We start from the raw sequence: 13,128 nt of genomic DNA, 5'->3' as shown, positions 1-13,128 counted from the left end.
CTGGAGACTGGGTGCACAACAATGTAAGTGTATGTAACATGACTAAACTGTACATTTAAAAATGGTTAAGATGGGAAATTTTATTATGTGTATTTTATCACATCTAAAATTAAAAATTAGGGCTTCCCTGGTGGTGCAGTGGTTAAGAATCCGCCTGCCAGTGCAGGGGACACGGGTTCGAGCCCTGATCCGGGAAGATCCCACATGTCGTGGAGCAACTAAGCCCGTGCGTCACAACTACTGAGCCCACGTGCCACAACTACTGAAGCCTGCACACCTAGAGCCCGTGCTCTGCAAAAAGAGAAACCACCGCAATGAGAAGCCCACGCGCCGCAACAGAGTAGACCCCCCTCACCACAACCAGAGAAAAGCCCACGCGCAGCAACGAAGACCCAACACAGCCAAAAATAAAATAAATAAAATACATTTATAAAATTTAAAATTCATAGGCATTTAAGAGCAAAAACAAAATATCTTGGCTCACGCTACAATTTTTTTAAACTGAAAAATAATGTAAGTATCTAACAGTCAGAAATTAGTTAAAAATCAATTACGGAATATTGAAACAATGGACATCGAATGTCAAGTTCTTCAAGCAAACTGGAACGTGCTCATGATATAATATTCAGTGAAAAATGGCAAAGCACGTGTGGTCCTGGGTTTAGGAAGAATCGACTGAAAAAAAAAAAACTAGAAAATCAAAAAACACTAAGCATAGTTCTGTCTCTACAATGGGATTTCCAAATTTTCTACAAGAAGCACTCCAGCGGGGTGAGGGAAGGAGTGCCTTGGTGAACGTTAATTCATGGTCCAAGAATCAAAGGGCAGAATGATTTCCACTTTACAGCCTGTCAGCTTTGAGGTTTTTCCGTTAAAGAAACAGACAGCCAGAGGGGTTTTCAAAACTGCTATATCAGCTCTGTCAACTGACACAGAACTGGGACTGGAGATGGCAGAGATGCAAATACAGCAGCTCCCCTCATACGTTCCAAGACCCCCACTGGATGCCTGAAACTGTTGATAGTACTGAGCCCCATATATACTATAGGGTTTTTTCCTATGCATACATACCTATGATAAAGTTTAATTTATAAGTTAGGCAAAGTAAGATTAACGACAGTGACTAACAATAAAATAGAATGGGGTCTCTCTCTCAAAGTACCTTACCGTACAAATTTAACACATTTTCTATCTTAACTAAAGCACTTATCACATACCATGGCCATAACTTTTACAGTCTGAGGTGCGAGAGCAAAACTAGCACACATTCTTTTCCTTCTTCACAATTTCACGAATAGAAAATTCGTTCTTACCATAGATCTTAGCTACCTCAGCATATGATTTTTTTTTTCCTTATTAAGTCAAGAACCTTTTTACTTAAAGGAAGCACTTTACGGTTTCTCTTTGCATATCTGAACTGCCAGCATCACTACTCCTGCGTTTCAGGTCCTTTATTAAGTAAAATAAGAGTTACTTGAACCCAAGCACCTCGATATCACAACAGCGGATCTGAGGATTGAGGGGGCTATGCAGAGACTAATGGGCAGGGCACACTGGACAGAGGGACGATCCACATTCTGGGCAGGACAGAGCGAGGCTTCATCACCTGAGCTACTCCGAACGGCACTCAATTTAAAACTTAGGAATTGTTGGGACTTCCCTGGTGGTCCAGTGGTAAAGAATCCGCCTTCAAACACAGGGGATGCGGGTTTGATCCCTGGTCGGGGAACTAAGATTCCACATGCCACGGGGCAACTAAGCCTGCGCGCCACAACTACTGAGCTCATGCACCTCAACTAGAGAGCCCGCGTGCCCCCAGCTACAGAGCCCACGCGCCCTGGAGCCCGCCAGGCTAGGTAGGCCACAACTAGAGACAAGCCTGCGCACCACAGTGAAGAGCCCGCGCGCTGCAACGAAAGATCCCACGTGCCTCAACGAAGAGCCCACACGCCCCAACTAAGACCCGAAGCAGCCAAAAAAAAAAAAAATTATGAACTGTTTACTTCTGGAATTTTCCATTTAATATTTTTGGACACTGATGGACCACGAGTAACTGTAACCACAGAAAGAGAAACCACGAATAAGGGGGGATGACTATAACCAGCACTACCCAGTCTCCCCATATAAGCGAGGATGAGAAAAGCAGTATCACCCACTTTTCACCATCTGCTGTTTTACTCCATTCAGTGTTTTAAATGGTTGCTCTGTGCCTCCTTTTGATTGTTTCATAATGGGCCCAAAGTGATCTGGGAAATGTAATCCAAATATAAAATAACAAATTATATTACTAATAAACAATCCACAGGAAATGGGCTTGCTCTTCTCTGGGAGACAAAAGAATGCATTACAAATATTAATGAATTCTTAATCCAAAAAAGGCTTGCACCAGCCACAGAACTACTTAATGGATACTGATCCTTGTTTTCATTATCAGAAAATTTATGTTTCATTTAGAAAAAAACAAAAAATGTGAAACAGTACTCAGGAAACTGAATCTTCTGACTAGCAGTGAAAAACATAAATAAGGTGGAGCAAGGTGGAAGGAGAGTAAACAAAAATAATAACTAGCAATGTAAGTGGAAGTAAGAAACTCAGTCATGTGAAATGCAGGGTCACATTACTGCGACATTAATGACATTTTCTCTGGTCCTGAGTTCCCATGGCCCACCAGCCAATCACCAAGTATACTAGTATACAAACTTTCATTATTAATGCAGGCTGTGCTGAGTGCCTGTGACAGGAGTTTATAGTATTTGACCTTTGCTAGAATAATAGTTTCGGGCCACCAGTTTCTTGATTAGCATCAGTTAGTGAAGACGTTCTATCCAAACAAGTAAAACAGGTTTGGTTCTCCGTGCAGTTTTTTTCGCTTTGTTTTTGCCTTAAACAAAAGAAAAAGGCATCTAATCTTACAAATGAGAACAGAAGTCAGCATCTTTCAGAGCTGGGGCTGAAAGATGATGTGCTCCTGAAGCAAAGCCAGATGGGGAGGGAAAACAGAGGGGGTGGGATGGGGGGGCGGGTCTCTACCTACGGGCTCTGGCACACACCGTATTTACTGTATCATTAGCAAAAACAGTGCTAGCTTTTTAAATAGATGGCTATTTTAAAATCCAGTGCATGTTCACAACCATACGTCAACTATTTTTATAGGCAGGTAGAACATTAGGACTCTAGATACTTTTCCAACAATATGGTTTAAACAGAAATCTGTGTGTGTTCCACACTGGAAAAAACATTGTTTACTGTCTGATGCATCCTGAGTCACTGCCATTTTTAAGCAAGCATCTCTGCCTTTAACTTTCCTTTTCGAATTAAAATTACCAAGATAATGAAACCAAATTAACACTGTGAGACACTAATTTGATGTACAAATTTGGGCTATCCACAAACACTGCCCCACCAAAGAGGAATCTGCTTAGTGTATTTAATTATCATTTGGACCAAAAGCATCTAATATGGAGAATATTTCCTTCAACCCATTAAAACGTTGAATGTTGCAGAGCTAACTACTCCCTTTATTCATAAGGCCTTGCAAAGACCTTAGTAGAAATAAATTTATTCCTATGGAGAAAAACAAACTTTGGGATATTTTCTCTAAAACCAAAGATATCTAATTTGGTCAGGACAGAGGAGACAAGGCATTGTCAGGGATTTCTCTGCAGCTGTGCCTGCAGCCTAAATGAGACTCTTCTGGCTTGCCACTCTGCCCAAGCTTGCCATGCCATTCATTGCTACCTGATGTCCCCTTAAAATGCCACAAAATAAATAAGGAAATAGTAACTGTGAAGTGATGAATATGTTAGCTAACCTTATTGTGGTAATCAGTCTGTAATATATTATATATATATATATATATATATATATATATATATATATATATATAAAATCACTACTTTGTATACCTTAAACTTACAATGTCATGGGTTGATTATATTTCAATAAAGCTGGAAAAAAATTTTTAAAGACTGAAGTCGCACTAAAACTAACACTGATTTTTTATTAATAAAACAATATCTGAAATACAGTATTCCCCAGAGTCTCTCAGGTGTTCGCCAATCCTAGGGCCCAAGCAGCATCAATTCATCTGCAATAGCACAGACTATAGGAGGGAAACCTCTATTATCTGTTTCATATAGATGAGGTATACTTAGAGAAGACATCATGCCCGTCCTCAACCATCAGACATAGGAAGCACATACACACTAATTCAAGAAAAAAGGACAAATGATGAAGCTAATAAGGATAAAAGTAAAATGCTGTGCACAATTTGTAAAAAGGAGTAATTCCAGTGGGGTAACCGGCAAAAGAGGCAGTGTGGGAACTGGAACTTGAAAGAAGAGAAGAAATCTGACAAAGAGATATAGCAGCAGGGGGAGGGCAAAGAGAAGAAAGGACATTCCAGGAATTTCCCCAAATACTGATAAACAGGTCAGATTCCTTGGCACAGGAAATCACTTCATACCAAAGAGGTTTCCAAGTTCCAGCTAATGACTGGATTGTAAACAGTGTTGTCCAAAGTAAGAAAGTTCTAAAACAATAAAAGATTTTGGACACTCACCAATTCACAGCACCATTTCTAACATTCAGAGCTTAAGGTTTGCGCTCTTAATTTTACCCCACATAAACTGCAAATATCCACTAAATGATTCAGAAATAATGCATACAACATCTCAAGTAATACACTCATTCAGGAGATTAGAAAAACAGATACCAATTTCACAGTCCCAGAGCATAACTTAGATCAATTCCAAACATGTTTATGTGTAGATGTGAACAATTCTTACAGTGGCATATGATCAATAAGGCCCCAATTTATCTTGCCCTCAGTAAACAAATACTCAGAAAACCTAAAAGAAGATCAAAGAACTTTTATGATGCCAGGTATCATTATTTTGGAAAGGCCTTCCTCACATCTGACTAAAGTTAAATAATGTTTGGGTTTTTATTGGTAAAGTTAAGTGCAAAAAGTTGGTAATAATAAGGGAAGCCAAAATACTTCATACAAGTAATCCATAAGTCCCTTGTTCCACCCCTTTACAAGTCTGAATTTTCACCAACAATTAAATTTTATAGCTGTTCAAATGCTGAATGATGTAACCAAGGAAACACATCAGTATATAGCGCTGGGTGGTAATAAACAGACTGTGGTCAGATTACACTTGCCAAAATCCATAACCTTTAAACATACCACAATGAATTTAGATTATAGCGTTTCCCTAATTTGTGAACAAGAAAACAAAACTGATGGTTACTATTGATAACATGAACCTCTGTAAAAGTATAGCCTGGGCAATCAAAATAGTTTATATATAGGTTGAACTAAAGAAATCAATCTATTCAAATCTTTTTTTTTTTTTTTAAGATTCCCTTCTTCGAGAAGTTACCGTAACAAAGAAAAAACCTTCTCCCAGAAGATTTCTTATAAGCACTAGTTCTGCCTAATTCCAATACATGTAGTTTGGGGGCTGTTTTGTTGCTCGCTTACCTGGGGACTTTTTGGTTGATCTTGATGGCGCAGAGTGAGACTGTCGAGGCAGCAGAGGTGATGAAGGCAGAGACATGGAGACACCTTTGGCCAAGCTCACCCTGTAGGCATCCTCTGCCACTGGAAGGCTGCTCACAGAAAACTCACCACCATGGCCAGGGGGCAGGACTGGAGGGGAAATCTCCAGACCAAAGTCACCTCCTGGAGTGGAGAGAGAAAACCTTAGGTTAGGCCATCCGTGATAGCTAGATGCGAATTTAATTCCTAAGAACTACATTCTTAGAATTCCCATATGCCATATGTGTGTGTGGAATTTTTTTTTTTTTTAAGATTCTTCTTGCATTCCATTCACTTCATACTCCACATGGCACAGAGTCCACCGTCCTACAACTCAAGCAGCCCAAACCCTTAGTCATGAGACTGGAACCGTGGCTCACTGATGAAGCAGGTTCTCCTCAGTATTCAACCCCTAAATGAACTTAACGACAAACAACCTTACTATAACGAAATTAAACATTCTAGGGAACTCCCTGGCAGTCAAGTGGTTAGGACTCTGCTCTCTCACTGTCGAGGGCATCAGTTCAGTCCCTGGTTGGGGAACTAAGATCCTGCGAGCCACGTGGTGCAGCAAAAAAAAAAGAAAGGGAAATTAAACATTCTAGGGTGGTAGACATATTTTAAAAAAAATACAGAGGAGGCAATTGCAGTGTAGAGAGGACACAAGGAAAGGACTATGTCGGCTAGGACCAGCACCTCTGAAAAAATACAGCCAGTCCTCAAGTACTCAGATGACATGCTTTCCTCCTTACCCCCCAGGTACATACAAAGAAGCAACTGAGATGGTGCAAGAAGAAGAGGTAAATCATTTTCCTGATGATTAAAAAAGCATCTTTAAGCTCTGAATTATATACATCAGAACTGGAAAGATACAGGAAGTTTTCCACAAGCAAACTTTTCTCTTTGATGAAAGTTATCCAACTGATGAAAGTTTACCACGCCTTCCTGACTCGGAAAAATCGAGGCCTGGATTTGAACTTAAAACGTTTGTCTAGCCAAGTGGGAACTCAATTTTTGCAGATCTTTGTGTACAATACTCAAAAGGATGCAATCCCAACTGTCAAGTTCCTAACGGCATCACTGTACTTGTTTTTCATGTTAGGAGGCACGGTGAAGTAGAGAGTTACCCCCTCCACAGACCAGGGAGCATTTAAAACAGGCAAACAGGCTCATGCATGGCTTTCAAAGGCAACTCAAAACAAGCAGAGCTGTGAACAGAAAAGCCACAGGTTCCGCAAGGCATAAGTTGGCACCATCAGAAAGGTAATTTCAGTCTCAGCTGGGCCAGCTATGCTTGAAGGGGTTTTAATAAACTTGGGAAACTAAATATCCAAATGACTGACATTTGAAGAAACAACGAGAATTACCAGGAAACTCTCACTAGAATTTTCAAAAACAAGGACATTATGTAAAGACCCAAGACAAATAAATGACTTTCTGCCCATGAGGGAGGGAAGCAGGAAGGAAGGAGTTAATGGAGATCCTTACTTCCTAAGTCCAAGTGAACTGCAGTGTCTCCCACTCTGGTCCTCTTACAACCCTTGCCCACCCTGCTTCCCGAGCCTGCACTATAAGATACCATCACCACCAATTCCCAGGACCCAGGAGCTAATCTCTTAACGCCACCGTAGACAAGCCTGAAATCTTTCAAAAAACCTCCTCCTTGGTGTCTTAAGGCAGGGCATGAAGCTTCCTAGCTGCTTCCCCTTCAACAGTCTGGCGAGGAAACAGATCTTAAGGCAGAACGGGGGTTGCACCACAATGCCAACTCCCACTGGGGCTGAAGGTCCACCATGCTGAGACTTGGGACAGTTGAAGGGACAGTTGGTTTCTCTGGTCCAATATCAGGTTCTCATGACCAGTCCCCACCACCACCTCCGTCTCATCTTAGGAATGCAAGCAGGTGCTGTACCTACAAGAATGGTGCCTGGTCATCTGATACCTGGATGTGTCACAAGAAACCCTAGGAGACAGACGAGAACTTGGAAAGCACTGAGGCCACAGCCCCAGGGAGTTACACACACAGAATGTGGGGGGCCTTGAAGAGGTGACACTGGTTTTCCATGTGGCTTGAAGAAAGCTACCCTGCCCTGTGGCTGCCCTTACACTGCCTAAATCACCAACCTGGGTACCCAAATAGCTATGGGATGGCCTGACGGGAGCAGGCACTGTGACAAGGCACTGTCTTTTCCTACTCACACACGAGTATCTCTGACCGAAAACAAACAAACCTCAGATTTCAGGTCACTTAATCTGGATGAGGACACAAAATGAGGGAGAAATGCATATTTTATGACAACATCAGAAATAAAACAGTGAGCTCATTACTGAGAGAGGGTTTATTTTCTTAAATACTTGGAATTCTTCAGTGATACGAGAGAAATTGGGGACTGAGGGGTAAAAGAGAATTAAAGAGTTTCCTAACTACAAATTCTGCCCATAAACTTTGTTTATATCAAGCAAAGCAAATATTTTCATTAACTGCAAGTCTGGTGGGGATGAGTTTCCAAAGAAAGCCATAACCATGAGGACTTTCAGCCTTCGGAGCAGCTGTGCTCCAGCACTTTGATTTTATGTGGTCTGCAGTAAAACGGGACTTAGAGATGGGGTTTGGGGAGGAGGAGTTTCTATTTCAAGTTTACTTTGACATCTCACCATAATATCAGTCCCAAACATACTGTTCTGTTGGTTTATTTTTCAGACACAATTAAAGATCCCTAACGTCCAACTTCCTTTTATCAGAAAAGCACAAAGCAGGGAAAGAAGTTTTATGTATGAGCAGGCGGCGCAAAGAAGTGGGTGGCTTAGAAGCCGGAGACAGCACTCCAGAGTCTGGTGCTTTAACTGCATCAGGCAAGGGGTTCAGGTCAAAGTCAGTCCAAGAGCATCACAAGGATGCCGACGCCAGTGCCAGAAGGTGAAAGTCTCCTGGGGCATCCATAGGACTAAACAATATTGGTTCTAGGCAACATGACACCAGAAATTCTCCAGTTGATTTAACATTCCTCAACAGATGCTTAAAGAGGTTTAAGAGGAATTAAAAACATCTCACTGCAACAACCAGCATGGCCAGCACATTTCTTTTAGCTTTGAATACATGTTTTTCTGTTGACTGTGACCTATTTTATTCCCCACCTCAATTAAGTGCTGGGAAATACACCTCAGTCCGCCTTCCTGTTGCTGCAGCAGAAATGCCCGGGCCAGGTAGAACGACACATCCTTTCCAGGGTAGGAAAACCGTATTATCAACTACCTCCTCCAGTTCCCCTGGCAGGTGTTTCCCATTGATTCACCATGGACGCTCACATCCACCCCAAGGTGCTTTCACTCTCAGAGAGCACCTAGTCCAATCACACAGGTTCTCAGACAAGAAGCCAGGGCCACAGCTACAACTTCCAAAATCCCCCCAGGTGGCTGGCTCATGCTCTAACATACTCACTACTCTACATATTTAAGAATTTAACTTTGAGGAAAAAAAAAAAAAAAAGGAGGTACTCAAAATAGACATGTTTTTATTTTTTTTTTAAACATTTATTTATTTGGCTGTGCCGGGTCTTAGTTGCAGCACGTGGGATCTTCATTGCTGCGTGCGATCTTTAGTTGCAGCACACGGGATCTTTAATTGTGGCAAGTGAACTCTTAGTTGCGGCATGTGGGACAGAGTTCCCTGACCCGGGATCGAACCCCGGCCCCCTGCACTGGGAGCACGGAGTCTTAGCTACTGGACCACCAGGGACGTCCCAAAATAGACATGTTATTGAATGAGTTAATTCTATAAAGGGGTCAGCACATTTTTGCTATAAAAGTTTAGGCTTTGTCGGTCACACACAGTCTCTGTCATTCATATACATAACATACACACACACATACCTTTTCTTATTTTAAAATCACCAACTCTGAGTTTCAAAAATAAAAGACCAGAAAGGGCATGAGGGTATAAGGTTCTTCCTGTTTGTAATAAATATAAATACACATACAGATATATGTACTAAATAAAAGTAAATACACATACATATATACTTACTCACATGCACAAAAACTAAATCCAAGTCATAGTTTGCAAAGATAGAACTATCAAAGAGGATAAAGCCATCCAATAAGGCTTTTTAAATTGGCAGAAATGGCTTTTGATAACAGTTCTTTTTAAATTTTTTCTACTATTACAGGCTGTGAAAAGGGATTTAAACTCATAATGGCAGAAAATGCGAACCTGGGAGATGATGAATGTTTAAAGGAGGCTATGCAGAATGGCAATGTCCAACATTACAGATTAAAGTGCATGGAGTGCAGGATTAGGGAAGGCTTAAAAAAAAAAAAAAAAATGAGGGCAACGAAGCCAGGGAGATGAAAGTAAAACTGCATTCCAAAAAGAGTAGATCTGAGAAAGGCAAGGGTGAGCTTAGACATTCAGGTAAATAGGTCTGCAGATGCAGGAAATAAGATTTCCATTTATTGTGCCATTGAAGTGGCTAGATGGAGGAAGGGGGAATGGAAGCTTAGAATAGAAAGAGAAAAGATGTTCTGTTTATCCAGTTCCAGAAAACGGGACTTGTGCAATACATTTAACTAGGGCATTAAATGTGTTAGGGCTTCTTTTGTGCAGTCCCTGCCTGGGAGTGCTCTCATGTTTCTTAAACATATTTTCCATCATAAGGTTTTATGACCATATAACTCATATATATTTACAGAAACCTAGAAAATTGGAAAAAAATTTCCTTCCACAAGATCCAGTATCATTTTTGAAACCCTCAGAAGTTTCTCTCTGCAACTGAAAGCACTTTAAACCGCTTTACATCTTATAGGATCTCCCCAACTACCCAGCCAGAGCTGATTGCTAATGTGCATTTTCAAAAAGAAAGATTAATGTATCCAAGAAAGCAATTTTCCAAAACATTATTCACACAGTCATGACTAATTCTCAAACAATACTGCTGAGAGGCAACAGAGCAGCTAACTCCAGAGTACAGAAAAATCTGGTCAATAGGACAAGTTTACCCTTTTGTCTTCAAAACTCCAAGTGGGTTCTCTAAACAGAGCTCAGTAAAGACTATCCTCACAGTTTTATTCTTAATACTCGAGGGTTACAGAACCAAATGTACTTTATTCCAAAACAGATGAGTAAACAGACTGGCATTTCCTCTCTAATTGTCAAAGTTTTCCCTTTAAGGCATGTTGCCATGCAAGAGATTCTGAGTTTTAAGAATATGTATATGACCTCAGAAACACTCCCACTCCCAAGCCCTGGAGGGTGCACTTTAACACAATAAATGTTTTTTTAGATATACTATGTGTTAGGACAGGGTTTCAGGCACTTTATATCATTGCAGCCAACTCATGAAGGTAGGTGCTAGTATTATGTCCCTCCTTCAATGAGGAAACTGAGGCACGGAAAGCATCAAGTATCTTGCCCAAGGACTCCGGCAAATGGTAAAGTCAGGTCTGAACCCAGGCAGTGTGATCCCGAGTCCATTCTCTCGGTATTACTCCCCTAAGGAAAGTGTACTGAGAGATGCCTTTCCACATTATATCGTTTTGTATACCTAACAGGGAAGACCAAAAAGAGTCTAGGTAGGTCTACACGCACACAGTACCGGGCCACTGTGAGAAGAAACCTGTTCCCTCACCTATTTTCACTTTTCATGCTGGCTGCTTAATTAGCTCCACAGCACTCCATTTGGGAGGCACCCAGGCCCAGTGTTCATTAATTTTCTTTCAGTCACACCTTATGCTGTCACCATACAGGCAAAGTAGATCCGAGATAGATGTTCAGTCATCAAGCAGCCTAAATAGTTTCTTCTTCTTTCACTTTATACTGTAAACTCATTAACTCTTGCAGCCTCCGGGCCTGTTCTCTCTGCCTGGGGTGGCTGTGCTGAATGCCATTCCCACCACACAGGACAGAATCCTGACACTCTGCATGGCCCGGTGATGAAGGAAGCCGTGGGGCAACTGTGGCCAAAAGCAACCTGGGTTCAGGGTTCATCTTACATCTGTGTGGAATTCATTATTCTACATCTCCTTGTTGGGATAAACTCATTCCCCAAGTCCATGGGTCCTGTCAAACACTCCACACTTGGACTCTGAGATCTATCTGCCAGGCCCGCTGCACAGGACTGGAGCAGGAGTTCCCAGCCCTGCCACAGAAGGGAGCCCGAGCCCTTCCCAGGAAGGCTGTCGTGAGTGCTCTGGGGTGCAGCCTGGGCACCAGTCGTGAGTGAAAGCTCACTAGCTGCTTCTCACGTACAGCCAGGAACGAGAACCGCCAAAGATTGTGAGACCACAAGAAAGTGGTCAAAAAGATCTGAAACGTTTTGTGTTCCTATTATAAGATAAGGGGGAGGGAGGGAGGGGCGGGAGGGAGATGAAAAGGAAAAGAAACCTGAGGGAATAATCATGTAGATGATTAAAGAAAGGTTCCCCTTATGCACAATTTGCATTCCTTGAGTGTATGTATATATACACACCTGTGTGTTTTTTTATGTATATATAAATAATGTAAATATACACACTCGTACATGCATGGAAGGTCTCTAAGAAGGACACACAGGATCCAGGAGCAGTGGTTGCCTCTGGGAACAGGAACTGACCAACTGGGAACATGGATGGGAGGTATATACACTTTTAAATGGTTTACATTTTTTGCTATGTGCATACGTTTCCTATAAATATTTTAAATCTACGTTTCCTAGGATTGAGCCAGGTGTGGATATGAAGATCTTAAGTCTAACTGGGCCACACACTGTGGCCTAACTTGGCAAGTGGGTGAGATGAAGCTCCCTTCCACAAAGACTGTTCAAAGTGACGATGTGCGTGCTGACTGGTCGGAGGTGAGCTTGTTTCTGGTTGATGGAGGTGGACACAGGACAGGGGAGTAAGAAGAGCCCCAGGGCCGTGCTCTGAAAGAGGTGGGACTCTCGGCAGCCCCAAGCATTCCCGCTCCCACTGTGCAACACCATCTTCCTCCCTCCTCACGCTGCACCCTGGCTCTTTCACGTCCTGGTCATCTCTGCTGCTGTGGGTGGAGTGTGGGCACACTCGTGGAAGCAGCTCACACAGGATAATCCAGGGCCCTAGGGAAACACCAGGTCTGCCAGGGAGAGGGCAAGATGAGGGAGGGGTAAGACATGGGGACCTGTTAGATGGGGGGTAGGGGAGTAAGGAGAGGCTAAAAGGGAAAGGAATAAGGCAGGACGGGACCTAGGAATACAGAGGTAGGAGGAAGAGGGAGGCAGCCAGTGGTGGGGCAGGGCAGGGTGCGGGCGGTAAAAGCACCAATTCCCGTTTCTGTTTTAAACTATTGTATCTGGCTAACAAGCCCTCCCAACACCTTGATAAAACACCTGTAACTACAAAGTAAAAGACAACAACTCACAAGTGCAAAATCTACTCCAAAAGATAAGGGAGTGCCAGAAAAGCAAAGAATTCCTAGGATGACAATGGAGCATCCTTTGTTTTCATTGCAACAACTGGTGGCCTAACCAGGCTTCAGCCCACAGGATGGGGAGACATCCATCCCCTGCCTCGGTGTTGGCTCCAGTATCTCCCCCTATAGCCACCAGCAGGAACCAACTGACTCCAGTAGA

The 13,128-nt window shown here is 42.3% G+C and overlaps 1 protein-coding gene across 1 annotated transcript in view; it reads right to left on the bottom strand.

Moving 5' to 3' along the window:
* TANC1 (tetratricopeptide repeat, ankyrin repeat and coiled-coil containing 1) overlaps positions 1 to 13,128 on the bottom strand; it is a 182,206-nt gene that overhangs the window by 127,332 nt on the left and 41,746 nt on the right. Inside the window, exon 3 of the mRNA XM_079709947.1 lies at positions 5,489 to 5,689. Coding sequence (XP_079566073.1) covers positions 5,489 to 5,689 — 201 coding nt within the window. The remainder of the gene's footprint in view (positions 1 to 5,488; positions 5,690 to 13,128) is intronic.

The sequence above is a fragment of the Hyperoodon ampullatus genome, assembly GCF_949752795.1.
Source record: "Hyperoodon ampullatus genome assembly, chromosome: 8".
Lineage (NCBI taxonomy): Eukaryota > Metazoa > Chordata > Mammalia > Artiodactyla > Ziphiidae > Hyperoodon > Hyperoodon ampullatus.
This window is presented reverse-complemented; position numbering and strand designations above follow the sequence as displayed.